General features: G+C 37.2%; 1 protein-coding gene across 2 annotated transcripts in view; it reads left to right on the top strand.

Moving 5' to 3' along the window:
• The window catches only part of PLEKHA7 (pleckstrin homology domain containing A7), a 109,044-nt gene that overhangs the window by 58,569 nt on the left and 24,292 nt on the right, over nt 1-26,183 (top strand). For both annotated transcript variants that reach the window (XM_026041123.1, XM_026041122.1), the window contains exons 4-12: nt 1,527-1,610; nt 8,445-8,556; nt 10,319-10,423; nt 12,038-12,110; nt 13,118-13,218; nt 19,425-19,603; nt 21,587-22,072; nt 23,790-24,315; nt 25,273-25,359. In XM_026041123.1, coding sequence (XP_025896908.1) covers nt 1,527-1,610; nt 8,445-8,556; nt 10,319-10,423; nt 12,038-12,110; nt 13,118-13,218; nt 19,425-19,603; nt 21,587-22,072; nt 23,790-24,315; nt 25,273-25,359 — 1,753 coding nt within the window. The remainder of the gene's footprint in view (nt 1-1,526; nt 1,611-8,444; nt 8,557-10,318; nt 10,424-12,037; nt 12,111-13,117; nt 13,219-19,424; nt 19,604-21,586; nt 22,073-23,789; nt 24,316-25,272; nt 25,360-26,183) is intronic.

A 26,183-nucleotide genomic window follows, 5' to 3' on the forward strand; every position in this document is an offset into this window, starting at 1 on the left:
TGAAGATGTAGGCTTGATCATAGAAAATAACCTCAGATTTGTAAAAAGTGCTAGTGCTTTCTATGTGGCATAAGTGCAATGGTACAATAGCCCTTGTTTTTTTCAGTAGTTCTAGCCTAGGTAGTAGCAAAGGTGCTGCAGTCCTCATTTGGAAGGAAATATTTTTAGATTGAAGCTGCTTGGACTGTGTGACTGTATTTCTGTGTGTGGACAGTATTCCTCAGTACATTTAGGAGAAAAAGATCACGGTTGCTTTATGTAACACTGCAGGGTTACACTCAATCTTTTCTCCCCATCTCTGACTTCATGGGGAACTGGGGAATTTGGAAGCTGAAAATGTTCTTCATGAACCCCTTGCCCAGTTAGAGGCCGGTGCTCAGGGGGCCAGGAGATGAGCACTGCCACTAATGCAATGGGGCCGCTGACGGCTTAATGGGCTGGTCACAGCTGTTTGGGGCTGTAAGGCTGGAATTGCTGTAATAGATAAGTCTGGAGAAAGTGCTTTCGGGGTAATGTTAATTGTCCCAGCTCTCGTTGTATCACTGGAAACTTTCCAGTGGTGGTGGCTGCCATAGACCTTCCTGTAGCAAGGTACATCGGAAAAGACATGAGAAGGTGCAGCGTAAGCAGCAGCCTATGCSCCGCTTCGGTTCCTAGTCTCAGTGAGACTTCAGTGATGGGCAAGAAAAGACTCTTGACCACTTCTTCCTTATCAAAGCATGTCCTGTGCTACTTATATTTGAATGTTATAAGGCTATATGTTCTGTTGATTTGGGGGGAGAAGGCGAGGGAATGGGAAGAAGGGGCACTGTTTTCTTTGATTTTGTTTTGATTTTAAGCTTTAAATTCTACAGAAGGGTTTTTATCTTTTTGAGAACTTGTTATTTCGAAGACCCAAAATGTGTGTGTATGCTGCGTTTTGTTTCTGGGAGGTGTCTCGCAATGATAGATACCTGGGTCTGTTCCGGAGGGCTTGAAATGACTGGGCATCATGGGAGGAAAAGACTCAAATCTTCTTCACAACAAAGGTGGTGGATGGTGTGTGTGTTTTGGGCTCTTGAAAATAAAAAACATTTAATAATTCATATTACTGACTTTGTTTTTGGAATATAGTTGTAATACATGAACATGGCCCAGCAGCATTCTGCATGATTTTGCTGCTTCAATTCCATGAAATTTATAGAAATATAAGACAGTAATTTACATGATGCAATTTCTTTGCTAGCATTTAAATAATATAGCAGTGGGAGTCAGAAATTCCAGTGTCTCTCTTGAAGCAAGGATTACAACTAGTTTGTTTCAAAAACATTAACCCGGTTAATAATTAAAGAGTGCAGTGGCATGTTCAACAAGAATGCAAGGAGGAGCTGAAATTTTCTAACTTGAAAGGTACCAAAGAACTGTTTTATCTCTGGACGTAGCATCAGTAAAACCTTGGTAAAAGCAGACCTGCCTCTTAGGGGTCGTGGATATGTTCTACAGTTTAGCATTTAATAATAACTACTTTTTTTTTTTTCTCATTTCAGCCATAATCAGCAGACCACATCATTTAGACATCCTGTGACAGGACAGGTTTCTCCAGAAAATATTGAATTTATTTTGCGAGACGAGTAAGTAGTTTTATAACCACATAAGGAGATTTAAAACAGTAGCATTTTAACGTAGGTTTATACTTCAACAATTCTTCCGGTGTTATGGCAAAAATACCATAAAAATGATTGATATATTCTCATTATGAAAGTGTATTTCTGATACTAGCAATGCTCCATAGAAGATCTAGAATTGAAATCTTTGCCAGATTAAAACGGGGAGGGGAAGAGAGAGATTCTTTGATGGCTTAAGCTTTAGAGGAACGTGAATGTAGACAACAGAAAAGTCCTGGCCTTAAAGGAAGCTAAAAGGTTTATATTGAAACTGAATTATATAAAGTGTTACCAGCTTCCATTGTAATCCCTTGAGCTTTTTATGCTTCAGATGTTCTATGTTAGATACTTCTTGGCTGGTATTTATTCAAAATTCTCATTCTTTGATTTAAATCCATTCTGGAAAAATAAACTAAGAGACACTAGCTTCCAGTGTATTTCATCTTGACTGATGAAAAAAAGTTAAATGCATGTGTTCAAAGTGTGTATAAGTAGGTAAGTATTTGCTCTTGGTTTGGGTCACCTCATCTTCCACTGTAAGGATCTACTATCATCATCATCCACACCACCCCTTAATTTGTTCCTGGTACTGTATTGTAGTAGCCTGGATGTGGTGATTTGTAAAGCTGCTTTTGCTCTTTTGAACACTTTGTGTTTCATATTATTTGACATTTGATTATTATTTTTTGAATTTAATTTAAAGTAGTATTGCTTTTAAAAAGTGATTATTAAGCTCGATGCAAATTTAAGAGTTGAGCCTGGGTTAACCCCTGTGTTGAGAACCAGCGTGAGCTGGAAGAGCAATGGGCTGATCCTGCAGGGTGTCAGACATCAAGGATTTATTTGGAATCAGGCTTGAAGGTCATGTAGCATATATTGCATCTCATGATAAAATTGCTTTTACAATTAGGAAGAGTCTCTTCAATTCTAGACATAGTTTCTGGACTCCATAATCTCTAGAAACTTTTGCGTTGTGCGATCTTTTTGACCAAGAGCACATTTTTCTTACACCTCAAGAATCTCATCTGTGGTAGCAGCACTCTTGAAGTGTATGTAAGGTTCATAAACAGGAACTTGATCTTTAATATTGTAGTGACTTGATTTAGTACTTGTAGGCTGACTTTAAGATTAGGGCCAAAGTCTGGAATTGTTACCCGAAGATGACTGGGAGCTGTTGGGGAGACTTAAGGCAAAGCTTGTTCAGGCTGCAGCAAGCGTATCTTTTAAAAGATCACATTTAACATCAGAAAAGTAATTTATAGTGATCTGAAGATAATAAATGTATAGATTGCTCTGGTCTTTTCTGATCTGAGAAGTTCTAGCAAATAAGATTTGAAAAGAAGATTGGGAAAATGATGTCACTGAATCTTAGCTTGATTTTGAGTCAGGCATGAACCAGAAGCTGTTGTCTCACTTGACAGAATGAGAATTGGATTCCTGCTCTAGCGGCCAAGGCTGTATCTTTCCCAAGGCATTGGGCTCTTTCCCAAGTCATTTCTCCTTTTATACAGTATCACATTAATCCTGTGTTTTTGAGCCAAAATCAGTTTCCTTAAGTCTACTGTAATGGAAGGATAGAGAGTATTGCTCTTACCTGTGATGTTAAATTATCTATCTTTTGATCCTTTTGCAGTTTCTGTTTCTCATCAAGGTTTATTTAGATTTTTGTTTTGAGAAAAAAACAATTGATAAATCCTTATTTTCCAATTGATTCATAATTTCCAAGACCACTGTCGAAATCCTCACTTTTCATTTGAATTTCTAAGATTAGAAGCTGTGACCTCTTACKGTGTCAGTCTACTCTTTTGAGTAGCCTTGTTTTGGGAGCTGTGTGGCTGCTAAGGAGGTGTTAYATCTAAAACTTGCATACCCACCGCAACAAATGTGCATTTCTATGGAAAATCTTGTGTTACAGAATTGTTTATAGTAAATTATATGTAATGTTCAGATTCCGTTTCTGGTATCTTTCTTGAAGTGGCGATCCTTAATTGTGTGGGCAGGAAGGAAAAGGTGCTTAAATAGCCTTGATAGCGACACTTCTAATTGAAACTGTTGCTTAATGGTGGTAGCTGTGTATATAGAAGCTTTAAAATATATTAGCTGTGGTATTGTCTTCACAAGTGAGATGATAGTACTTGAATTTTTAAGCATAAATATAACTATCTGAATATGTATATGGTTTAATAAACATCGTCTTCTTGGTTTTGTCCATTTTTATGCAACTGACAAATCTGTGCATTATCTTTAGGAAGAGGGAGAGAGAGAGACCATCTTATTTCATCTATTGCATTTGGTTACTATAGCAGCAAAATATCAGTAGTGGAGAGAAAGGAGAAAACCCACGGTAGTTCAAAATAAACACCTGACATATTTATATGTATAGAAATACTAGGACAGTTAATTTTAAAGCTAACTGGATGAGATAATTTGTTAATATTGAAACTAGATTAACATCTCACTATTTTGTTCCAGCAAAATAACCTTTCTGTAAAATGTTTTCATACAAATATGGGTCAAGTGGACTACTTTTTATGGGCTTTCAGAGAAAGGAATTGATTCTGTTGTGAGTACTGCACTTTCAGAATGGGGCTATGATTGGGCTCCGGTATAAACTTATTCGTTTGTTTAGTTTTTATTTTGAATAAAACATTTATCGACCATATCCTTTCAGCTGATGAAATGTGTATTTATTTATTTATTTTTAACATATTATTGCAGTTTAGGTATGGTGGGAAGCTGTTTGATAAGTGTTATACAGAGCACTGGTTTTAAGTATTTCACCAAGACTTGTGAAGGCCTGGAGCCTTGCATATGCACATGGCAGTTACGTGCAGGCGTGCRCGCAGCTGTGGAAGGCAGCAAGAAAACAACAGAGAAAAATGGAAAACAAAGGCAATGCTGTGAAGACAAGTATATTTCACTATTACCAAACTACTTGGAAATCGATGATTCCTAGCTAATGTTTTTAAATGCACAGGATTAATGCTTTATCCACTTACTTGTAAAGATGAGTCTGTAAACACTGTTAGGAATGTGTTAGCTCAATACGCAAATGTTGTGAAGTTTCAAGTAATTTTCTACATATTTTTCTTTTTGAAATAGATTAAGAATATCAGCTGTTGAGAAATTTGAATATTTGAATTTGGTTATATTGTAGTTTGATGCAAGTTTGTTATGATTTTTTTTTCCTTGAAATACTTTACATCAGTACCTAAATTTGTCCTAATTTTGTTTGGTATTTTCTCTACATTTCAGGTTCAAAAGTTTGAATCACCAGCTTTTGCCGCTAAACACAGTATTTTAGGAGGATAATATTTCTTTTGTAGTTGTTTAGTCACCTTGTTTGTTTTGCTGGCTATCTAAGTTCTTCCATGGCAGCATCCTAATACTTGAAAAAATGTTTTTCTTGGGGTTTTCTTTTTCTTTTTCCAATTAGAGTTAATCATTAATCTTCATACTTCTGGCAAATGAAAACTTAATTTCTTGACAGTGATTGGTTTCAGGAGGAAGTGGAAAAGATATTGATAAATGGCAAAACAACTAGTTACAAATTTACAATTACAGTTACAAAGGTAATGTCTATCTATTATTCTGTATTGCATTATGATTATCTGAGAGTGGTGATCCTATTAAATGGATAAAGTTCATCTTTCTGCTTCCAGGTGCATGTAGACAGCAATGTATATAGTGTGATTGTTTTATGGGATAAAACCTGATAGTTTGTGGGAGCGGGACAGTGTAGAGAATCTAAACCTCAAGCTTGCATTGGGAAGAAGAGAAGGTTTCTTTTTTCAAAGGCCAGATGTTTTCCTTGGCTATGTGTTGTTTTTGAATGGTTTTAACTCTGGTCCTTGGAGTGGTTCTGAGGAGGCAATGTAGAAAACTGCCATTCTCTTGGGCATTTCAGTGAGGGTAGAAGTCTGCTCTAGGTTTAGTTGCCTTGGGCAGGGAAATGGGACCTTTCTGAGAAGAACAGATTAAGCAAAGGCGAGTAATGGGCTTTTGCAAGTAGAAGACAATGCTAGTCTGCCTCTTCCACTGCTTTGTAGAAAGTGCAGGTTGGAAGGAGAATTAAGTCAAAAGCAAATAAGTCCGGCGAGTCAACAGAAGTGGCTTGGGTAGCATTATATACGGAAAGTGTCTTAATCCGTTCCTTGCAGGAACTGGATATTTCTGAAGGTATCTAAATTCTGAAATGAGATATCTGATCCCTAAGATGTAAAGTACATAGAATCAAACTGAGAGCTGTCACATTTTAAAGACTGCCAGGGGCTTTTAAGGACTTATTGTAGCTAATTTTTGTCTCTTGGACCTGAGCTTGCTTGTGAAAGTTAGAAAAAGATGATTTGTGCCAGATACATACAGAGAAAGAAAGCTAAATTTAAACTATGTGGCCAAAAATTTAAAAATGTGCTTTCTTTGATGTTATCTAGAGAAACTTTTGCACAGTTGTAAGTGAGGAAAAGTAATGGTGGTCATTAGATTGTGGAAACTCTAACTGGGTAATACTTTTGAATTGAGAATCTTTTATTTACAGCTACCACCTCTCCCCTACAAAGGAGAAGGGTTACTGTTGTAAATGTTGACTTAGAGATAAAAATTATTGCTTAAAATGTTTTCCAGTGGTACAATCTAAATGATGATATCCCTGCTTTGTATTTCTAATACAGTAATGAGAGACTAACTAGTGAGGAATCCTCACATGGTTTTTGTTGCTACCTTAAAAAAAATTATGTGTAAATAATTTCTGAYTTAACCTTAAGCAGTATCAATGGCTGCTGCCATCAACAGCATTTATTAAAAAATAAAATTTTATTTTCAAGAATTTTCCATTCAAGATCATTCCTATTTTGGCAAGTAAAATAAGCAGAAAGGTTTGAATTACGCCTGCATACTACTCTCTCTCTTTTCTGTATTTGAGTGACAAATACACCAGTCTTCTAAAGGCTTGGAGTGCTGACAATTGTTTAGATGTTCGAGGAAAGTAGAACTGCTAGATGATGTCTTGAGGGTATGTAACATAAAAAGAGCTTGTGTAAATATGTACACAGAAATATAAATACTGAACTCGCTTAACAAAATAGATCTTGATGTAGAAAATCAGCTAAGTGGAGATGATGAATGTACGGCTTAAATCCCAAATGAAGACGTGTTTTTTTTAAAGCTGCAATGATGCTAGGAGTGTTAAGCTTCTGTAGAGCAGAATAGGACAGTTTGACTAGTGTTTTCTCTCATCTTTTTCACGGGAAGGTTAGACATTCCTGAAGGTTAATGACTTAACACTTAATTTGGTTCTTTTTCAAGAAAGAGTAGTCTAGTTCTTAGTTTTACCAGATGTCACTCTTCATTTTCAAAAGTTTTACCTCARTTCACTTGCTGTACTGTCCATCACTTTGCCTCCAATTCTTTATATGTGTTTACAGAGCGTGGGTTTAAGTTCCCYATTGGTTCCTCTGCAGGGCTGGAGCTGTCCTTCTGCATGTGTATTGGCTTGTGTCGTGAGACTCGCATCTTGTTTTTGGCAGGTGCTAATGGTTTTCTCTTTTGCAAAAATACTGCCATGATAATCGGTGGCTTTCAGTGCACTGCCTCACTGTAGCCCAAAGTCTGTCTTGACGTTGTTTATAACGTGAAGCTTGTTTATGCTTTCTGTACTCTCTTCGGTTAGCTGTTTGGTGTTTGCTTTTAGCTGTTTGTTTTCAGCTTCAGGATCAGCTAACTGGCTGTTGTGTGTTACCAAAGCTGGTGTTTTTGTTGGATCCGAACCAGGATATGGGGAGTTACAATGGAAAGCTCCACCAGAGGAGCCCAGTGGCTGGGAAGCACAGTTTTGGCAATGGCTTATTTAAATAGATGGTGCATTATGCTAGGATTTTTCCTGAGGTTACAAACTCAGCTAAAGGTATTGACTACTGTCTGTGAATGAGTGGTGATGATGGGAGAGGGGGCTTGTTTTTAGTGCAAGCGTAGGCAGAACGGAGATGCTGCTCACAGCTGTGTCTTTGTTGTAGAAAACTGAAGATGAAACTTAGGAAACAGGTCACACCTTCACAGAGGAGACAACTGGGGCAATGTAGTGTGGATCGCTGAATGTGTTAATTTTTACTTGGCCTATAGTTACTGTGTAGAGAATAGGAAATGCATTCCTGAAGATTCAGAGATGTGATATTTCTAGAGATAACTGTCAGGATAACATTATTCTGCTTAAAAGATATTCTTACATTACTAATTCCTGTTGTGATATGAACTGTGTTTTTGGGCAGAGTGAAAAGTTTGTCATTCTAAGGTTATCCTCACCTTTGCTTAAAATAATAAACTTGTTCTTGTTTGTACAGTGTCTGTACAGATTCCTACCCTTCCCTCACTGCAATCAGTTCTTTCGCACGTTGGCAGCAAGATTTCTAAACTGGGCATGATTTGTTGTGCATTGGCCTTATCTGCTGTCATTGTTTTTTGTTAAATCTTGAATCTTTGCTGGATTTGTATACTCCTTGGCAAGTCTTTTCCTTTTGATATTTTTACAAATATCAGTCATCAGATGTCATTGATAGCATCTGCTTGGGAGATGCCTGGGATCAAAATAATATGGACGGTGCAAGAAAAATTGAAGGCAGACACATGGGAAATATTTTCCTTGTACTTGTTGAGCCTGTCACTTGCCGTCTTCGTGTTATATATTAAATTATATAGTTATTAAATTATGTAAATAATTATATAAGCATATATATGTTAGATATAAAAAGTAATGCTGACTATTGGAAATAATGTGCTTCAGAGTACCTGTTTTTATATCTTTTCTAGGCAGAATTCACATATGTCCAAGCAACAAGTAAACCAAAGACCTTCAAGTATGGTCAGTGAAACATCCAYTGCAGTAACTACATCTACTGTTGATGCAAAGCCTTCTGCTAAGGTAAAGGACAAAGACTCTTGTTCGAGCTGTATGATTAGAATGTCACTTGCTTTAAATCATTATTATTTCATTGTTGATTTTACTGGGGCCATGAGTTTAGGCTAGAAGTGTAAGAGAGGAGGTAATAAGGTAGTATCTTCCACCCAAGCAAAAATCTTGACTGTATTAGTTGCTTCTATTTTTTCTTTTAAAAAATGCATCATTTGGCCTGATCCTTGTGATGCTTCTGTGTGTTTGTGTAAAAGTGGTATTTGGGCACAGATATGGAAACAATATTTTGAAGTATTTTAAAGTAGCCAACAAAATGCTAAATGCCTTGTTTCTTCCTTCGTTTTGTGTCAGACTTACTGCTTATTGGTCTGTAACCAAGTACAGAGGGAGACTTTGTGGTCYAGACTGTTGTTGTGTGTGCACAAAGCTGGCCCTCAGTAGTCATGTTAGCCAGCCGTATCCTGGTTATTGCCACTGCCCGCTGAACGGCGTGGGCATCTGCTCATAAACCTGCTGCTGTTCGGTCAGCCTTGTTTAGTCAGACCTCAGTATGCCTCAGGATGCTAGGTCTGAACTAAAAGAGTTACGTTGTGTATTGATGTGCTGTTTATGTTCCTGTTACAGAGGCAGATGTCTATAGGAWACTTCTGGGTCAGAAAGCTGCAAGCACTTTTAGCAATGCCAGTTTGTGCTAGTTTTGGGCATTAGGGCAGTTCAGATGCTCTCCAGTAGCGCTGGATCACAAATAAATCTTGTTCAGGCTTTCTGAGAGAAAAATTATCAGGAAAAAATAACGTAATTCATTTTTATGTTGCCGTATATTGATAGAGCATTATCTAGTTAATTATGCTGTCATTTTGTCCAGATGTTGCCTGGCAGACACATACAGTACAGTATGGGCATGTTTTTGTTTGTTATATCATCCCCCGCATATGACAGATGTGCTCATTTCCAGAGCTGCTGTTTGTGTGCAGCTGAGAGCGCCCCAGTGCCCTGAGCAGCTGACAGGAGAAAAGTGAGCAGAGGAGGCATTGGAGAGGCATTGTAGAGGGAAGACGGAATGAATCTGTAAGCAGGTGTGATTGCACTTGTTTTAGGAACTTTTGCAATAGCCAACTGTGCTGAGGTTGGAAAACAAGAGATAGATTATTCATGCAAGTACTTCCCTTGTCTTTTTCATAGACATTTTCTGCTTGTTTTAATATTGCTTTTCCCATTTGAGTCAAAACTGGGTTTGCAGTAAAACACAGACCTACGGTCCTTAGGATTTTTGCTCTTAAGGTGTCTTTCTTAGCAAGGTCACTCTACATCATCTCCTTTTGTTTGTAGGATCAAAGTCCAAGCTGTATATTTTATTTGAGTTGAAACAGAAGCAGTGGGGAGGAAAGGCAAGCACAGAATTGATTTACAGGAACTCATATGTGGGAGACTTGTACCATGTTGCAGAGAGAGAGTTGCAAGCAGTTCTGTAATGCACTTGGAATTACTTCTGAAGCACAGTGGAACTTCAGCAGTGTTCCAACTTGAGCATTAGGGCTGTTGATCTTCAGGTGGACATTGGAAAACCTTTCTGGCACTGATATGTTGATGAGAAGGGGGAACTGAGTTTACAATATTGTAAAGGTTATTGTTTATTAACCTACCTTTGAAAATGCTTAGAATACTGTTATTGTATAATGAAGCACAAATTATTGCAGTGAAGTTATTTGTGGCATGAAATTTGCCTACAGTACAGTTTAAAAAAGTACTGCTACAGTGTACTTCTTTACAGGTTGTGAAAGCTGGCAGCAAAGTTCATAGCTTTGGAAAGAGGGAGCAAGCGATCAGGAGGAATCCTAATGTTCCTGTTATAGTAAGAGGCTGGTTACACAAACAGGTATGCATATAATCATGAGTTTCTGGCTATGTATTTCAATATAATCCTCAAATTGAAACAAGTGCCTTTCAGGTAAGAGTGAAACAGCAGAGGATGTGGATATTAGTGATGCAGAGTAGCGTTTGGAAATCCCACCATTTCCATCATGAGTGTCAGTAGGAAACCCAAGTTTTATATACAACCTTGACTCAGAAGTGGAAGCAAAGATAAATACATACTGCTGTGATGGTTAAATGTTGAGGCTACAATTTTATTGCCTAAATCTGATTATTTTCCCTTTTTTATCCTTCTTGCTTGCTGCCATGCTGATCTCCTCTCCCAGAGAAGGCTTGCTGGGCATTATGCTTATGCTTTTTTACCCTGGCTGACGACTTAGTTCCAAGTCATTTATCTTCTGTTCTCCAGAAGCAGGAGGCAGAAGATAAAGGGAGGCAGAGACTTGTTCACCATGCTAAACTGTCAGCAAGACCTGTGTCCAGACAAAGRCTGGGTTGTAGGATTTCAGACAGTGCAACCGTCTGAATTTTGCAACTTTTGCATCTCGAACTCTCAAAATGTCTAAAACAGATCTTTGGATGCAAGAAGTAAATAAAGCTATTTGCTTTATGAGAAAATACTTTAATCCTTCAAATTTGAGTTAGTGCTCACCAGATTATTACCAGAGATCCAGCAGCTAAATTAAAGACTGAGGTCCTAGGTTTGCAGCTATGATTCTACRTAGAAAGGAAATGTCTGTTGCTGACAGCAATTCACTTGCTCCTGCATGAAGATCCGTGTTCCATGATCAGTCCTGTTGACATGCACTACCCAAGTCTGTTAGTTGTCAGAACAGAATCAGCACTCAGACACACTGCGTGTTAACAGCATTATAGTAAGAAAAGGGAAGAAAGTTGTTGCGTGCTTAGTATGGCTATAAAAAGAAGAAAAATAATGYGTATATATAACAATTTATCAAAACCTAACTCAGTAAGTTGGACATAAGCTATGGTCTGGCAATCTTACAATCTTCTAAAATCAATTTCAATGTAAATATTATTCATTTTTGCCAAACTAATGTATCTTAAAAATCTGTCTATATATCTTAATGTGCATGTGAAATTTTACTCAAATTAACCTTACATATGGTGTGCCCTATTTCATATCCTAAGGAATAGTTGATTACTCTATATTTTAGCTCTAGGCAGCATATGGGAAATTAGCTGTAGAATGTAGGAGATATTTTCTGAAATATGCAGTCATACTTCAGGCCTGCACAGTGATTTTTATCTTGGTCTASAAGCAGTCCTTTTTGGAGTTCATGCCATCTGGATGCATACTTCATTTCCTCATTGCTGGACAAATTAGCTGAGAAAAAAATTATGCACCTATTGTGTGCAAGATGAATGCTCTTTGATATGATTTTAATGATTTAATAGAAATGTTCACGTTTAATATTGCATTGTGGGCAGTCATTTTATAGATTGATGTAGCTTTCTTAATGCATATTTTGCTAAAATATGAAACACTTATTTTTGCAAATAATCCCCTATTCTGGTAAATTACTAACCGGTGCAACACTGTGATTTAGTTACCTTCCTTAAAATGAATACTTGTATCACATTTCTTGCTTTTCAGGATAGCTCTGGAATGAGATTATGGAAAAGACGGTGGTTTGTGCTTGCTGATTTTTGTTTGTTTTACTACAAAGGTGAGTAGGTAATTCAAAATCTTTTGAGTTTGTAACTATTTTCCTGTTCAAACCACTTTGTAAGGATAAACCAACTTAATTCTTCAGATAAAGCCAGATAGTTTGAGAAGACACATCATGGAGCTATAACTTACCCACATCTTTTCAGCACATAGCAAATTTCATGCCAGTACTTTGGWTCAAGCTCGTGTTGTATGATCTTTCATCACATAATATATTTTTACTTTATGCCAMGATTTATGCTACAAAATATTTGGCAGCAATACCAGTTTAAGATTTTTTTTCTCAACCCCATTCTACCTCACGTTGCTTACTTGCTGGAGCCTGCACGACTGCCTTTGAGAATGTAAGACAGCTTGATCAGGGAAATGATTCAACTTGAAAATGAGGGATAATGTGAGAGTGGAAACTCTGAAGCCAGCATTTCTACGAAAAAAGATTAGATGTAWTCTTAATCTAGGTTAGGAATAATGGCATAATATATTACATGGGGCTGTTATGAAGTTTCAGATACTGTGTTGCACATTACAGTTCTTTGAAAGCATTACCAAATGTGAAGCTTTAGTTCATATTTGTAGCTTCTGCATTTCAGCTGCAAAACCCCTCCAAAATAACAAAGCAAAACAAAGTAACACACCAGATTTTCCATTATTATAAATATTCCAGTATCATTTCTTTAAAAAATTTCTCCATTTATAATTAGTGGAGGGACTTAGGTATCTAGTTCAATCTCCTGACGAAAGCCAGGTAAGCTCAGGGCTTTTTGCTAATGGGTCTTGAAAACTTTCAAAGGCAGAGGCTGCACATTCTCTCTCTCAGCCTGCTCCACTGCTTCACCGTCTTCATGGTGAATTTTTTTTTCCTTATTTTCAGCCTGAACCACTCTTTACCAACGTGCTTATTGCCTTTTGTCTTCCTGTCGGTTACCCCTATGTGTCTGTAAGGAGTGTACGTACTGTTTCCCCACTGAAGAGTGCAGTGAAATACGTTTATTTTTTTTCCAACAGACAGCAGAGAAGAATCTGTTTTGGGTAGCATCCCGTTGCCTAGTTACGTAATATCTCCTGTTGGACCTGAAGATCGCATAAATCGGAAATTTTCTTTTAAGGTACAGTTGCAAAGCTTATTAGCTAGACATATTTGAAAATATCTATCTGCCTGAGAAAAGATGCTCTTGCATATAGAAACATCATCTGCTTGCCTAAATCTTTTTGAAATCAGGCAGGTTTATTGACTCCCTGTTGAAATGTGACATAGCACGTCCTTATCACTAACAGATTCAAATTCGTCCCTTTATTTCTAGGTAAGTGTCTTTAGAACTTCATAATGTTTCTGTGAGCAGATACTTTTTCTAAAAACAGAAATTAATATTGATAAAATTATTATACTTTTATGAATTGGTTGAAATTTGATTTTTTTTAATAGAGTGCTTGATCTCATGGCGGATTTAATTTCTGCTTTTTAGTGATACAAGCTCATTTTTGACAGCTAGGAAAAAACACAGCAATGTGGCTTTTGATGTAAATTTACTTGTTCAAGGAAGGAGGAAAAAGGCCTGACTTTTTTTTCTACTTTCTTCTTTGGGAACTATAGTGTAGCCCAAAGTGATATTGAGTAWTTTTTTTTTTTTTGCATGTTTTTAAAATAAAAATGCTTTTGTGTGCTATAGTTTATATTTTACATGAATTTTATTTGGATAATTTATAGTTTGTTCTATTCATAATTTTTAAATGTATGAAAATGAAATAAAGCATATGTTGTTCTTTGACAGTGGTAAAACCTGCCTTTAATAGATTGTTTAAGCTGCAGCACTTAAATTATACCAAAACTTGGAGCAGAACCAAAAAAATGTTTTGCAGTTCTAGATCACTTATACCTGATCTCTTTTTGATCAGGTATGTTTATCAGAATGTTTTCTTTTTAAACATTCTATTTAAATCTGTGCAAAAATCACAAAAAGTATCCACACATCTGGAACTTCATTTTGATTTTTGTGGAGTTCTAAAAACCCAGGCTGCCTTTTGTTCCTATGAGCAAATAGTGACTTAGAAAAAGTCTTTTTAACAAGGTCCAGTGCATTTTCTGGATAAGTTCACAGTACTTTTTCAAATATACTAAAGGTGAGATAAGAGTGCARGCTACAAAAGAATTCTCTGTAGGATTTTACTCAAATATTTGATGAGTTGTAACTCAAAGCCCCTCTCCTTTAGAGCCTTTATCTAGGAAGAAGCATGTAATGGAAGAGAGAGGATCCAGTGCATGTCTAGACTTCTGTTTCTCTCAAGTAATAGTGCAGAGTGGGGAAGGAGATGAAGAAAATAGCAATAGTATCTGTTTTCATATAGAATATTTCATATATAAAATTTGGGGAATTTTAAAAAGRCTGTTTATTTTCTCCAAAGCATATTTGTAAATGTTAATCAAAAGTAAGTTAAGGGTGTGTTAATGAACGCAGCACTAGGCGTGACGGAGGAAAGGGACATGTATTTCTGTAGGTGTACATCTTTACTTTTCATATGGACTGCTCTGTAGGTAGGCTCTGAAGTCACTGCTGTGTTTTCTGGCAAAACAGAATCCATGCTTGTGATAATGGTGAACCATTTTCAGAAGCAGTTATACTTGCTTTCTAAGTTCCTTCTCAGATGGCTTGAGTTATCATTCTTGTATGAGTTCTAGCAAGTGTTTAGCAAGTATCTGAGTCTTAATGAGGATAGCCAATAACCTGGGATTTCAAAGCACAATGCATTTCAAAAAAAGCTGATAGGGGTTTATAACAAAAAAAAATTTACTGGAAAGCTAATTCAARAAACGTATTTCATGTAGGAGAGTTTGTTGGGCTGGCCTTGACTCTGCTTTGTGGCAGATGATTGAGGACTGCAGGCTTGATGTTACTGTGGTCATTACATGCAAAGCTGATTTCTGCAGCGTTAGGAGGTTTTTGTAAGATTTCTGTAGCATGGATCACACCTACTGCTGAAATTCCACGCTCCCAATGTCAGCCACGGGCACGCAAGGTAGCAGGAATGTGGCGTCATTGGAATGCCATCACTCACCAGCCATTACAGCTATCTAATCGCTTAGTACACTTGGGTATCCGGAGCAGAGATGGACATTCTGTCTCGTGGCAGACAGAAATAGAAAACACAAGAAGATTAAGCCCGACATAAAGATAGGACTTGTACATGTTAAGTCCTGAGTGGGTAGCAGAATGTGCCGTGTCACATTTTACATATGGCCCAGTCAGTTATTCAGATTTTTGTAAGCTGCTTGTTATAATAGAGGTCTCAGCTTCTATTTTAAATGTCTATTTCCAGTAACAGTTATTTTCTGAAGCTAGAGAAGTAGCCAAGCTTGGAGGTGGAGAGGGTAAAAAAATCTTTGCTTTAAAAGAAGAAATTTTACATGGCAAATATACTAATGCGTTTTGTATGTGATTAAGTTAGGAGAATGTATTTAAAATAGTCTTTACTGTAACTGTTTCTATAAACTCTGGTCCTTTAATGATCTCCTGAGGCAAGCTCAGGATTTTGCATCTCTCAGAAGGCTTTTACTGTGATATGCCAATAGAACTGCATAAGGGTGTTCACAGGCAGTTGAGACCGACTTTGAAGTGCAGCAGTGTGTATGTTAAACTGTTTTGTTTAGAAGTTTAGTTTTTAGTATTTTAGTGTCACCAGTTTGTGAAGGTTAATACCATTGCAGTCTTTTTAGAAGCCTCATTGTCTTCACACAGAAAAATTGTTTTTAAGTGATCTTATGTGTATTACGAATATGTGAGAGAGTATATTCTCTATACAAATCTGACACGAATAGAAACTGATAAAATTGGTAGGCCTRTTGACATCTTCAGTAAAGAAACTAACAGCTAGACTTCACAGAGCACCRTGGACACAAGTAGGTGTTTGCATACAAGAACACGCCTCACTACAAATAAAGCCAAGGAAGAAGGCTCTGCCATTTCCCCAAGGGTAGGAGATAACACTGGAGTTTACCCAGTTATATTTTAACTTTGCCTAGTACCTTTTATTAATTTTTATTTCAGAAAGTCACTCTGTGAATATGAGTGTATTCACATGGCCAGATGCCAGGCCAAATCTTTACATTATGCTACTGCAGATTATTTTTTAAATGTCTGTCTTTATTGACACCCTGGTCTTACTAATGGAATTATCTTTTCATGATTGGACCTGCTGGGACCAGGGCAAACCTCYTATCTCTTTGCTTGTGATCTTACTGTTCTCCCACTTTTTGTTGACAGTTTACTTCTTTTATGTACTCTGGAACATTTTTGTTTCCTAAGGCTCCCATATCGTTTATAAAACTTCTAGAAGTCTAGAGAGTCAATGAAAGAAATGTCAAGTGCTAAAAAATTGAGAGGCACCATGTTAATACTCTGAAGAGGGTATGAAACGTCCCAGCTTCTAGAATGCCTAAAAAACCTCAGTCTTATTTGGGACTGAAGATGAGTTGGATTTTAGTGTGCTGTTGTTTGTTYAATAAAGGGATAGGGTATTATTTCATTATTTGTTCGTAAATGTTTCATAAATTTCTAAATTTAGGAGAAAGGAAAATTTGCTGTATTTTTATAGCTCATTAGAAAAACTGCCATTACTGCAGATTTTTCTTGGTACTGTCTTTTGATAAATATTTTCCTTTAAAATATCAATCTTTTCATTATTTTAACCCGTTTTACTTTTTGTCCTTGTCTTGTCCTGTTGATTTGCTCTTGTGRTTTACTGTCCATTTCTCCTGTGCCTTATGGGAGAGAGACTGCTTTTCTTCTCAATCTATCCACATTAAGGCATCTGAATGCATGAATAGGTACCAATATTATTTTTTTCAGTGTGATGTCTGCTGTATGTGTGTGCATGTGCTGTGTTTTAGACCTTTTAGTATGCCGTAGTCATCCTAATAGCTATTGCTTTWATTTGAAAAATGGAGAATCACTAGTCTGTGTCTGCTAGTGGTGWCAGCTACAGGACATTAGCACACATTTCTTTCTCACATCGTGGATGTACTACTAATAAATAACTGAAAAATACTTGAATTTTCCTTTCACCAGTTTTATATGCTAAGAACAGCAGACTGCCAGGTTGGTTTGACAGCAGCACAACACCTCCATTATCCCTTCTGAAGCTTTGAATGTTGATGGCCATGATAGCATTCAGTCCCTCGAGGGAGACTGAGGGAGTATATTTTGCATTTTTATGCCATTTTCACCTACAGTCCCTTAGGCAGTGCTTTTAGTTATGTTTATCACCCACTACTGAAAAAGAACATGAAAAGCAGACTGATCRTGTTGATCAGGACATACAGGTGAATTATGACAGACAACTCTTAAATGCATTTATTAGTCTGCTACTCTACACACTATTTTTTTCTACAAATATTTAATCAAAGAACATGGGGTCTCTATTGTGTAATCCATAGGAGGATATAAAAATCTGCTTTKCTTCCTTCAGTAGGAGAAAGTAGGAGGTGCTTCACTTCTGAATTATAGCTTCTTTTCTAGACTCAAAGTAGTCTATAAAGGAAGCCTGTGGTCATGAGGTCTACCCAAATCACCGATTTCCTTTACTTCTGGATTACCACTTCCAGTCAGTTCTTGCACTGTATATTAATAATATATTTTAGTGAATTAAATCCTATTTGTTTTGAGCGAGTCTGAGCATGAGACTTAGAGACCTTAGTGGTCTCAAGATGGAGGGGGAATAAAAAAAGTGGGAGAAAAAAAACCTAGCAAATCTCAAACACAAAGAACTCAATGAACCAACTGCTTAGTGAAATGAGGAAAAAAAATCTTTCTGATTCCTAAATATGTAATTGATTAGACTTTTTCATAAATGTATGTCCTGTTTTCCTGTATTAGGGGAGCTAATTGCTGGGAAGGGAAAGTCATCTTGTTTTCTCATGCTGCCAGTGTTGCTGGGAAGCAGAGACTCTTGGGAGCAGGAACTAGTCTCGGGCTTCTGTACACCCCCTCCTCATCCTCCTCTTCCTAGCCAGTCTGGTCCTCCTTCTGCTGCAGGTTCGATGGCAGTTGAAGGACTTGTCTGGGTAGCCGGGAAGTAGCCTGGGCATTGTGAGGACTATTGCTGTGTTTCTGAAGTCATCTATGATTGTGGAGTGTTATTTAATTTGGAATAATGAGGGGGAGATGATTCCATCAAAATAATAAGACTTGTCATTTAGGGAATGTACACAAAATATATTTGACCTTGAAAAGATGCAGCTGAATTAAGATGTTCATTTTTTTTTTTTTTTTTTATCCTTTTAAAAAAAAACCAACAATGCTATTTCAGGGTGTTTTGAGCCATTATGTTTTGTTCCTGATGATAATTTTAGATTTATTAATAAAAATAATAAATTACTCTTGTCCTTTAAGTATTCCTGTAAGAGCTTCCAAGCTGAGTACACCAACTTCAGTTTTTTGAGAAGTGATAAAGGAATCTCTTTCAGTTGATTCTGTTAACAGTAGTGGGCTATATCAGAAGCACATTTGTAAATTCGCTTATATGAAACAGTAAAATGTTCAGGACTGGTATGACTTAATACATCCCTTATATAAGTGTTCATGAGTTTTGAACTTAACTGTCTTAAGATTCCAGAGACATTCCATATTAAACATTTTTTWAAAATATAATGTGCATAATGACGGTAATATTTAGTTGTTAAAATGTCAAGAAATGTCAAAGTACCTCTAGTTTTCAATGAAATTTCATGAAATATTTTGGTGTGCACAGGTGCATGTTTGTATCTTGTGTGCTTTGATAATTCCATCAATACTACTAACTTTATCAAAGTCTTGTAATTTTACAGCTAATACAGATGTTTAAGTGCATGCTTTAACTGAAAGATCTTAAAATGCATTATAATCATGCCTTAAATAAGAATTTAATTGCTTGAATTGTAAGATTTTTGTCCTGTTTTGGCATGTGAAATGAGCTGGGAAAATTGGCTCACTTATGCACATCTCAGAATTTGTTTGATTTTTGTATCATATTTATAGCAAATGAAACATTTGAAACTTAAAAAGAGAAAGCTGAAAATCCCTTCTATGGAAAAAAAAAAAAAAAGATTGCTGCACTGTTAATTTAATACTCTGAAAAAAGTCAAGGAATTTAAGTGAAAAATAGAGTACTGTTATATTTGAGTTCRTTGCATTACATTTATAATAGCTTTTCTCTAAGTTCATACACTCTAAAAATTTGRTATATTTTTAAAGGTATCAAGAAAAACTGAATAAATTTTCAGGGAAAATACGATGACTCTGATTTGTTTTTATTTTATTTTTTTCCCCCACTTCCCTTACAGGCTGTTCACACAGGAATGAGGGCTTATATCTACAATAAGAATTCTGTCATTGGCTCTCAGGCAGAGCATTCGGGGATGCGGACGTACTACTTCAGCGCAGACACGCAAGAGGACATGAATGGTTGGATCCGAGCTATGAATCAAGCCGCCCTTATGCAAACTCGYTCTTCACTGAAGAGGCAAGTTCAGTAAACCAGCAGTCAGTTAAGAAAAGCTTGTCAAAAATCAAATTTTTGATTGGTAAATTGTAAAAGTGGTATTTTTAAATGTGTGCGTGGAATTGCTTGGATTTTWAAGAAGGGAAGCTGTTTCTTCTCTTGCAAATTAGTCAGTTGACACAAGCTAAGTAATAAAATCCCATGCACCATATCTGTATCCATATAGAAACGTTATGCCCACATTTGATAACATGGGTGTCCTTTYTGATTTCGTTTTTTTAAGGGAATTTTATTTCAACTGTTGCAGTTTTTGTGAACACATTCATATACCTGCARTTGCTAAATGAAGGAGAGTAGGGAGAAGGGAAAAGACAGAGTAGTGGATTGTTTCAAATGGTTGTTTAGAACTAGGGTTAAAATGCTGGTAAGAGGAAAAGGAATGTTAAAGATGAGTAGATGGTATGTGCTCAGAGTTATGTTCATTTAGTCTTGTGTTTCAATAGTTTAATAGCTAGWTTTTGGCTTGCAGACCTGACCTTACTACCTGTAAGAGGTCTATGGTTTTTCTCAAAGTAGAGRAAAGCATGGCTCCTAGAGAAGGATGTCCATGAGTATTGCCCAACTCCAGAGGCAAGTGAATTCAGTCGGGTCTTTGTGTTTCCAGTTTTTCTTTTCCCTAAAATTGATTTRTCCTCTTCATGTTTACACTTTGGGAATGTGTTATTTTTCCATCCTACCCACTATGAAGGAAGATGCTGTACTGCGAGGAGGCCCTACTTTTAACCCTGGGGCTCTGAGAATTAAGATGTGATGATGCAGTTTCTCAGAGTAMCTTGCAGTAGTGCTTGCTTCTGGCAAATCCATAATACAGTATGAGCAAAGGATCAACATCCATTCCACAGCTTTGCATTTTCTTGTCCTAAATAATTCTCAAAGCTATTATACCTGTCTGATTCTGTATTAGGAATCTTTTAATTGGTTTTAATTTCAATTGCAAATAGCATTTAATCCTTCATGTATTTTTTTATATTCTTTTAAGGATAGGAGTAATTCATTCTGAGACAGTGGGTTTTTTTTTTTGTTTGTTTGTTTTTGTTTTTTGTTTTTTGTTTTTGTTTTTTTTCTTCTTTCAATGGAGTTTGCTCAGATTTTATCTTCCTTAAAGCATTAAAGAAACTGAACTTGATTTCAGCAAGATTAGTTGCTATTTGGAGATCAGTGATCAATATTGAACAGTCAGGAGAAAAAATGTCACAGAGAAGCTTATGCCTATAAGGAGACAAAGTGGCAAGTGAAGTTGTTGAGTTTTCAAAAGCAGCATGAAAACTTGTTCTACCTTTAGATATTGTGTGGCGTTTCGTAAGTTTAAATGAATATCCAAAGAATTCTGTACAATTCTTGAAAGATTTAAAAGATGAAGCAAATAAAGTAGTTTTCATGGGATGCATTTGGAGTGAACTCTTGGAGGCCTTGTTTTCTTTTGTCCTGTTTGTTTGGAATACCCCCCAAGTGAAAGATTGCTGGATCAGTGATACTCTTAAATATCGATACTGTTCTACCTACTTGGACAGAAATAAGGCACCTGGTTCCTAAGGCACCTACCAAAGCCCGAAAGGCTTTTTTTGACCTGAAGATGAAGCGTTGGCAGGGAGTTTTGTTCATTTGTTTTGTTGGCTTTTAATACTTCTCAGAATAAGATTTCTTTTTTATATATAGCTGTTGGTATACAAGTTGAACACTTKGAGTTAATGAGTATTTTCAGTTGATTTTTATAGGTGCACATGAAAGATTGCTGTTTCTTTGATAGCACTGTAAAGACAACTTTTTTCTGACTGGATAACAACTGAGTTTTACTGAGCACATCTATCTTAACATACCTCTCCTGAATTTTTTACATTCTGGAAAGCTTGCTTTTGTGTGTGATCCTTTTTAAAATATTAACAAGACCTCCTCAACTTTTCACAGTTAAGTGGTGTTCATTACAAGCACGTATTTTCTTTTCAGAGAAAGTGAAAAAGTGGATCAGCAAGCTGTTCCCCAAGCCAATCATGTGGATGCCGCTAAAGAGCTTGCGAAGGCAGAGATTTCAGATTTAAATGAAAGTTATCAAAAATCAGCAGAAACATATGGTTATGATAAGCGTGACGAGATAAGAAGAGAAAAAGAGGAGGAGCAGCGTTACATCCACCGAAAAGAAACTCTGGAAGCCAAGAAAGGAAAGGCCAAGCATGCATTAACAGAAGCTGATTCATTATTTCCAGATTTAATGAGCGCACCCCGATCCCAAGGAGCTCAGCCCCAGCCTGTTGAGAAGAATGGGACGCTTCCCAGCTCATTAAATAGGAGCGCTGGTCTAGTGGAGCAGAATGGGACTGGCTCTTATAAAAGAGGGTTTGTTCCCAGAACAAATCCAGATAAACAGATTCAAAGAAAAAGTAACATGGCTCAAGTGGAGCACTGGGTAAAGGTCCAAAAAGGCGATACAAAGAGGTTAGTAACAGGCCAGTGTTGAAATAGACTGCATAATAGAATGCCCTTAAACTAAAGGAAAATATTTATTTGTAACATGCTTAGCGCAAATCAGAGTGATGCTTTGAAGACATGACATATAACAAGACTAACAAGCACAGAATGGTTTGGAGGAATCCTCTCTTTTTCAGTGAAGATGCCAAAAAAAGTTCTGTCCTAGCTTTGATATATTTGATGTCTCATATTTGCTTTGACAGCATGATCTACTCCAAGCTTTCTCAGATTTTGTTCCTAGTGTTGATGTCAGTCCTGCTTTGCATGGGAAGCTGGATTAGAGGATCCCCAAAGGTCTTTTCCAGCCAGCATTTCCAGAATCCTGTGATAACCTGTACAAGAGAGGCTGTCATGGTTGGATGGATTGTTTCCTCGTGTATTATTTTATAGCCGATGAAACTGTGTTTTTTCGTAGTTGCAAAACACTAACTCAGGATTTCATTGCATGCTGCCTCTGTTTAGTATCTCATTAAAATAGCAGATTTGAGTCATGCTACTTTGTGTCAGCTAAAACTATACCATTTGCTTTCCATCTTGTTTCATCTGTGCTTAAGATATTCCCACAATGTTGTGTAAATCATGTGTGAGGCATTCAAAAAAATGTCCTGTATTGTGGAGTTCTGGGTGATACCAAGCCTGTGTGGTGTGAGAGAGCAGAATTTACATAATGTTATAATCCTGTAGATGGAGTAGGGCAATTGTGGTGCTTTCTCATACAAGGAATTGCCTGTCTTCTTAAGAGTGTTCATTTTTCAAGACAGCACCAGCAGTGCCAAAGCCTTCAAGTAGAAAGGCAGAAAGGCAACAACTGAATGACAGTTACTGATAAGGCTTCTCGCTGCCCTACCTCTCTTTGTGAATTTTTTTGTTACTGTTTTTTGTACAGTTACTCTGTGGCAAGCCTAGCAGAATAGTTCTCCACATCAAGATACAGAATCAGTAGTCTGGTAACTACAAGTACAGCCACACATGTTTATTTGGCAAATCAGAAATTAGCAAGTGTGTTCTTACACATCAAACTGCGGAAAGATTTTCATTTCAAAATAGCAACTAGGCATATCTTGTGTCAAAAAGGCTTTTGCTGCTTCTGTGTTACATCTGTTAGCATCCTTTTATATCTGAATTTGCTGGAATTCTATGGCAAAAGCCGTGTGCTAAATWAAAAAATCAGAAAAAAACAGTAGCATTAGGACTTTCTGAGCTGTTCTATAATTATTTTCTTCATGCAAATGAAGTAAAAACATGTGGGATATTACTTCTGTGGTCAAATGTTATCTTSTACTCTTTTAAGGTTTTTTCTTAAATGCATGTGTATCTGCTGTTCTCAAACTGCACCACCTAGTGATGGCAGCGTTAAAAAAAAAAGTTTTAAACGCAATGATAATATTTTATGTTCTTGACATACATTTTCATCTAAGTACAGATAATGAAGCCAAACAGTTTATTTATAGCAGGTCATTCTAGGTTAGCTGTTAAATAAAAAAGTTCTGTTTGGACTTTTCCAGTCTTGGCACAAATATGGTGTAATGTTTGGGGGTTTAAATYGTTTTGTAAAGTCTTGTTAAGGGATCCCCATATAGTCTCTTCTTTTTCTTCTAGTTCCTATGCTAAAGTAATTAGAAGAGGTTTTTGTATCAGTTGCTCCCACTCACAAACATACGCTGAATTTTTCCCCCCTTTCCAGCCTCGCTTCGGATCAGACTCTCACACGCCAGGGTCCCAACCCTTCTCTGCCTCTTGCTGAGAACTATCACACCTTGCCAAAGAACACCAGGCAGCCTTCAGGGAGCTCTTCCCCCCCACCAAACCGCAATTTACCGAGTGATTACAAATACGCGCAGGACCGCGTTAGCCACTTGAAGATGTCGCAGGAAGAAAGGAAGGCAAATAAGGATGGAACAGTTTGGCAGCTGTATGAGTGGCAACAGAGGCAGCAGTTTAAACACGGCAGTCCCACTGCCCCGCTTTATCCAGCCTTTCCAGACTTTGTTGATCGTGGAAAGTCAAAAAGTTCTTTGGATGTTCCACGGTCGATATCTGTCCCGCCGTCTCCATCTGATATTCCTCCGCCTGGACCTCCRAAAAGTTTTCCACCCAGGAGACCCCACACTCCTGCAGAGAGGCTCACAGTTAAACCRTCTGATGAGAGACAAACTGTAGAAGTCCCTTTTGCTGGATCACCCAGGAAGATTCGAAATCAAGCTGTAAAGGTTTGTATGACAGTAACTACATGCTATTTTATAAGTAGTGTCATACATTGATGATTTAATTTAGTCATTTCCACTGCCTCCTTACTTGTGTGGCAAAGATCCTGGAAGTTTTAAAATTTAACACAATAATTTTTTTTGTAGAACTGTATCTTTCCGATCATTACAGTTTTTTTTTTTTGGGGGGGGGGGGGGGGTTTATAAAGGAAGATTTGTGGCAGATCACATTGATTGGGAGTGTTTTTCTCCTAAAATAATAGAATGGCATACACATTAAAATATGTATGTATAGTGTACGTGGGGGAACAAAACAACATTCAGTGAAATTCAGCGACAGGATTAAAAATAAAATGTGAGTCTGTCTTGGAGAAAAATAAGTTTGGCATTAAAAGGAATATATAACTGGAAAAAATATATGYGAAATAAGTTTTCATTATAAAAAGGGACAGATCCAATATTAAATAAGATGTGACATTAATGGAATTCATTGCCACAAGATGTCCCTCATGTCAGTAGCTTAATAGTAGTGACTGTTCAATGCTTAAAAAAAGGGCTTTATGCTATTAGTGTAGTTTATGCAACAAACTTCTGTTTACAGGTGCAAACCAGCCTTCCTTTCTCTAGGAGACATTAGATAGTGGGGTGGGAAGACMTCAAACTCTTTATGAATATTCTTTTTTTTACCCCTTGGAAACTGCTTTGCCCATTCTTCTGAAGCATCTTGTGCTGCCAGCATCCATAGATCTGTTCAGCTTGTCAGTTCTTAACTTTGCATGTATTCATCTACCTTTTGCTTGATCACTGAGGTGTGTCTGGCTCATGAAGGTTATCTTCACCTAAGCRTGCCTGTAGTTCCGGTAGAAAATCTGTGGCAGAGATGCATCTCCTGACTTTTTTCTCCAGTAAAACACCCCTGTCTCTTGAGCTAATCCTCATGGTTCTGGCTGTGGCTTCTTGCAGAGCTCGACCCACGTTGATCGACGCTCCATGCCAGCCATGGGCTACATGACCCATACTGTAAGCGCACCCAGTTTGCATGGCAAGTCGGTAAGTTGTAGGATCCATTTCTTTGTCTTTTCTGTCATCATAATTTTGTAGCTGTTTGCAAATCCTGCTTATTCCTTAGTAGTTGTGTTTTTCTTTGTTAATCCAAATCTAAATCTTCAAATGTAAACCTAAACCACAAAATCACTTGAATATGAAAAAGTCATGACTGGCTCCCAGCAGAGCCTGTGGGAGCATTGTGGTTATCTGCAGTGCGAACAGGAGCGAGCTCTTTGKAGAACCTTCGTGGATTATTGCTAGACTCAGCTTTTTGTTGTGTTTATTTGACCAAATGCAGAGTTGATGAAATAATTGCTTAATCATGTCAAGTAACTGCTTTCTGGGCACTGAGGTGAAAAATGTAATTACAGTTACTCTCCCTGAAGACTGCTAATTTCCTCTTTACAATGTGTCTAAATACCTGCAGCCTGAAGAGCTAACATTGCTTCTCATTCGATTAAGGAGACATCAGGCTAAGTTGGCTAGTATACGAAATTACACAATCGCACAGTTACTGCAGCACTTGCCAACTAATTCCACCTATCAGGTCAGCTGCTGCTTGGCTCGTCTGTGCCTATGACATTTTGTGACTCTGCAAATGCTTCATCAGTGGCATGCTTGAGTCTGTGCTTTTTTACCCTTTCTTTGGTATAGTTCCCAGATTATTGTTTGTGGTTTTCCTTTGCTGTTGTACTTGCTCTTACAGATAAGCATTTTAAGCTATAGGGCACCAGTGCATATGCTGCATCTTCAGAGAATTGAGTTAAATAAATGAGGGATATGTTCATTCTAAAGCCAAAGCATTTTTCTGTGCTGCTTTCATGATG

Source organism: Nothoprocta perdicaria, unplaced genomic scaffold, assembly GCF_003342845.1.
Source record: "Nothoprocta perdicaria isolate Ctin4 unplaced genomic scaffold, notPer1 scaffold_28, whole genome shotgun sequence".
NCBI lineage: Eukaryota > Metazoa > Chordata > Aves > Tinamiformes > Tinamidae > Nothoprocta > Nothoprocta perdicaria.